Raw genomic sequence first — 3,588 nt, forward strand, 5'->3', positions numbered from 1 at the left:
GTATTGTATTTTGAATTTCTTTCTCTGTGCGGCTTAAAATCTTAAAATTGTTACCCCCTCCCTCATTCAAGTGATGGGGATATAACAAAGAAACAATGTATTTTATGCTTATTATTTTTTTTTTTTAAAGATGTCAAATTGCTTTAGGCTGACACATTTCACTTTCAAAAATTCTAAAAATACATGTACATGTATACACCAATTGTAATATTTCCCCAAAGCGTGAAATCACTTCTGACGTTTTTCCTGCCTCTTCAACAGTAACCTTGGAAACTCTATAATCTATGGACATTTATAAATAGAGTGGGCTAATTCTACACGGAATGGAAAAACCCACATTCACGTATAAGAAGAAGCACCGTTAACGAAGTGGTGAATTCAAATCATTGAAAATGACTAACTCAGGACAAAACTGTAAAATAATAGTGATAATTTCCTGCTTGGTAAATCTACTACTAGCGATAGTATTCGGATTTTTACTTGCATTAAACTGGGAAAAAGTGGATACATACTTTCGGTTTTCAAAAACCGACACTCCACAGTCGATTATCGGAAATGTAAGCGGCGATGGAGAGTTACAAACAAAAGACTCGGTTTGTTTTTCGTGTGACTATTTGGGAAGTGGTGTGAGTGTTAACGAGACACTTTATGAGAAAATTGTTACGACCGATTGTCAACACAAGTTATGCTGCATTAAAAACAGTGTGATTCATGATTTTGTACAAGCGGTAAGTTATTATAAACACATTACTGTGAGCTATTTAAAGACGGAAAGTTTTCAGAAATTTATATAGGATTTGGAAAGTTGCGGTTTCTACTTTCGTTTTCAAACCCGCGTTTTTTCCATCTTTTTCAGTCTCTAAATCAGGACAAGGACAAAGGTGAGCTTCATTACACCTAGCCTCCTACTTTCAGTTTCGAAGAGATGAGATAAATTGACAGTTTGCTTTCTGGAGTTATAAAAAATATAATTAAGCACATAAGTAGAAATTTTTAAGCAAGTCATAATTGGCGGATCAAGGATTTTATTTCAAAAGGGCCCAGTTATAAGAATTCTAGAACTGTCCTTTATGGACCTCTGAGATTGGTTTCATTTGTAAGATGATTCACGAAAATGAAGAGATAGTTGGTTTACAAACTTTTGTCATCAATCGTCTATAAATAAGTTATTTTTTTTCCCCAGGAAATGATTCATCAATCAGGGATTCGTTTACCTGGTGGAGAAACAGACCTAATTCAGCACACCTTTACCTGGACAGGGAGAATCCCGTTACAAAAGGTCAGCGAATGTTTTGTCAACATTAAAGAGAGGGCATTCAGGTTCATTGATCCTACAAAAAGAGAGATAACTCATAATAAAAAAAATGATTTTTTTTTCTTTTACTAAATAATACATTATGTATATTTTATTTTGCAGAAGATCTAGAGTTGATTATGCAATTTATATTCTTAAATAATTCCTGTAACAAACATGACAAAACAACGCAGATGTTTAATTTCATAAAATTTTATTCAATTCTCGAAACATTTCAGTTTTGTTTCTCCATTGCAGAAAACAAACTGCGGTGGATAGCAGACGATTCGTATGGTACAGCATTTGCACAGGACATTGAACTCATGAATGGTACGCACATGCGCATCAAAACACGTGGCGTGTATTTCATCTACAGCTCTACGACGTTTGATCACACTGGACAGGACACTGTTGAAACCCTGTATCAAAGTATAATCAAATATCACCCCATGTTGCCCAAGACAGGAGATGTTGACCTCATTTTCAGTAAGTTTGGGGGGTCACCTGACTCCGATAGACATCATACAAATTTCCTAGCGGGCGTGTTCGATTTGCAACCTGAATATCGCATTGCCAGCCCCCTCTCTCAGAGTGGACACAAGTTTCTGGACAAATCTTCGGTAATAAAAAATTACTTTGGAATATACAAGTTATAAATGTATTGTTTTCAAACAACTTTTCAATATTTTGAAGACGTGCTATAAATTACACTTATGACATGTGAGACCCTCTAAAGATTAATTGAAGCTGGGAATGATATCGCAAGAAACTTACCTCAGATGTATTCTTTGGTACAATTAAGATGCAAAGAAGAGAGGGTCTGGCTGTGGTCCCTCCCCTGCATTGGGTGATTGCAGATTGAGTCAGCTCCCTAGCTGACTTTTAGGGTCTGTGTATCATCAATTGCCATTTTATTCATTGATTACAACTTCAAATTGTACCACAATAAGAAGAATCAAACTTGTTTTTGTTATAACGTTAGCTGTTTAAAATGTTTATTGATTTAGTAAAAAACCAGTTGAAGAGAACGAAGTCAAATCATTTTGAAATTGGGCAAACTTTATACAGATTTATAATTTTTTATAAATATGGTATAAATGATTTATTCTTCTAGGAAAAACATTGCTTTTACACAAGAAACATTGGCTAAAAAATGGATTATTCCCTTTTTTTAAAGACTGTGGCAACTTATTTTTTTACAACTATATTTTTCATGTACAAAATTTTCCTTGTTGTTTTATTTTATGAAGTCAGAAATAAAAGAAAACTATATATTTGAGTGTCTGGATTATACACATGTATCTTATCTATATGTCTGGGCCAAGAATCATCTATTTATAAGTTCACATTAATAGGTTTATGTTTCTTGCATGAGGATATGATGCGAACATTTGGGAATAGTTATAAAATGTACACTATAAAAATTAAAAGGAGGATCTACAAAAAGGGGGGAATAGAAGAAAAAAATGAAAATCACGAAATACCGTTCTTGAAATTTTGACAAATGTTACACATAGTTAACAAATGGTTCCATTGAGCACCGCAATAAATTTTACAGTTAGAACTATTGTATAATGCTCAGTCAGGGGTGAGACTGAAATCCATCATACTGAAAAATGATGGTGTATTGTCATTCTACTAGCAACATGTACATGATGTAAACATTTTTATTATTTTTGTTAATATGACGTATTATCATCATATTTTAATTCTTCCATCCCATTTACTTCAATGATAAGATATATTATACACGAATTCTCAATTTATGATGCCAAATTGGCCTGTGGAAAAGTAAGAAAAAATTATGTGAACTGAAATTAAAATTTATATTTTATTTGAAACATGAAAGTGCATAGTTATTAAAAATCACAATTTGAATTACATACTTCATGCTGTGTTTTTTTCCGTCACGGTAACTCAGTCGGTATAGAGCGCTCGCTCCGTGATCGGAAGGTCGTGAGTTCGAATTTTAAGGTCTCATCCGAATAACCCGCAATGTCAAAGTGCCGACCGCTTGGCGAAGGAACAGTTGCTACCTATTTTTTATCGACTTCGGTCAGTCGCGGCCGTGATTCGAACACACGACCTTCCGATCACAGAGTGAGCGCTCTACCGACTTAAAAATTGAATAATAATAAAACAAGATATGTTACTTGTTTTCTAAAATGTCTTTCGCTGCGTATCTGAAATATTAAAATCAAGGTCTACGCAGTTAAGCGGTCAAGTATGGAAACAATGCAAAATCAAAGGCCCATAGGTCCATGCAATAAGCAGGATACTGGGGCATTGCGGGA

At 34.3% G+C, this 3,588-nt stretch overlaps 1 protein-coding gene across 1 annotated transcript; it reads left to right on the forward strand.

The window, feature by feature from the left end:
* Nucleotides 1–359: 359 nt before the first annotated feature.
* Nucleotides 360–2,510, forward strand: LOC133187134 (uncharacterized). The gene is made up of 4 exons (XM_061322491.1): nt 360–728; nt 857–881; nt 1,184–1,279; nt 1,553–2,510. Exons 1-4 carry the CDS (start codon nt 393–395, stop codon nt 1,948–1,950), a joined length of 855 nt encoding a protein of 284 aa, XP_061178475.1. The 5' UTR covers nt 360–392; the 3' UTR covers nt 1,951–2,510.
* Nucleotides 2,511–3,588: the final 1,078 nt, after the last annotated feature.

The sequence above is a fragment of the Saccostrea echinata genome, unplaced genomic scaffold, assembly GCF_033153115.1.
Source record: "Saccostrea echinata isolate AGI-Se365-2 ecotype Australia unplaced genomic scaffold, CSIRO_AGI_Sech_v1 ptg000014l, whole genome shotgun sequence".
NCBI classification, from domain to species: domain Eukaryota; kingdom Metazoa; phylum Mollusca; class Bivalvia; order Ostreida; family Ostreidae; genus Saccostrea; species Saccostrea echinata.

Excerpts from the sequence above, each read along its gene's own strand:
- LOC133187134 (XM_061322491.1), top strand. The coding sequence starts at position 393 with ATGACTAACTCAGGACAAAACTGTAAAATAATAGTGATAATTTCCTGC. Across the intron at positions 882-1,183 it reads AAATCAGGACAAGGACAAAG|GAAATGATTCATCAATCAGG; the intron begins GTGAGCTTCATT and ends TTTTTTCCCCAG. Across the intron at positions 1,280-1,552 it reads GGAGAATCCCGTTACAAAAG|AAAACAAACTGCGGTGGATA; the intron begins GTCAGCGAATGT and ends TCTCCATTGCAG.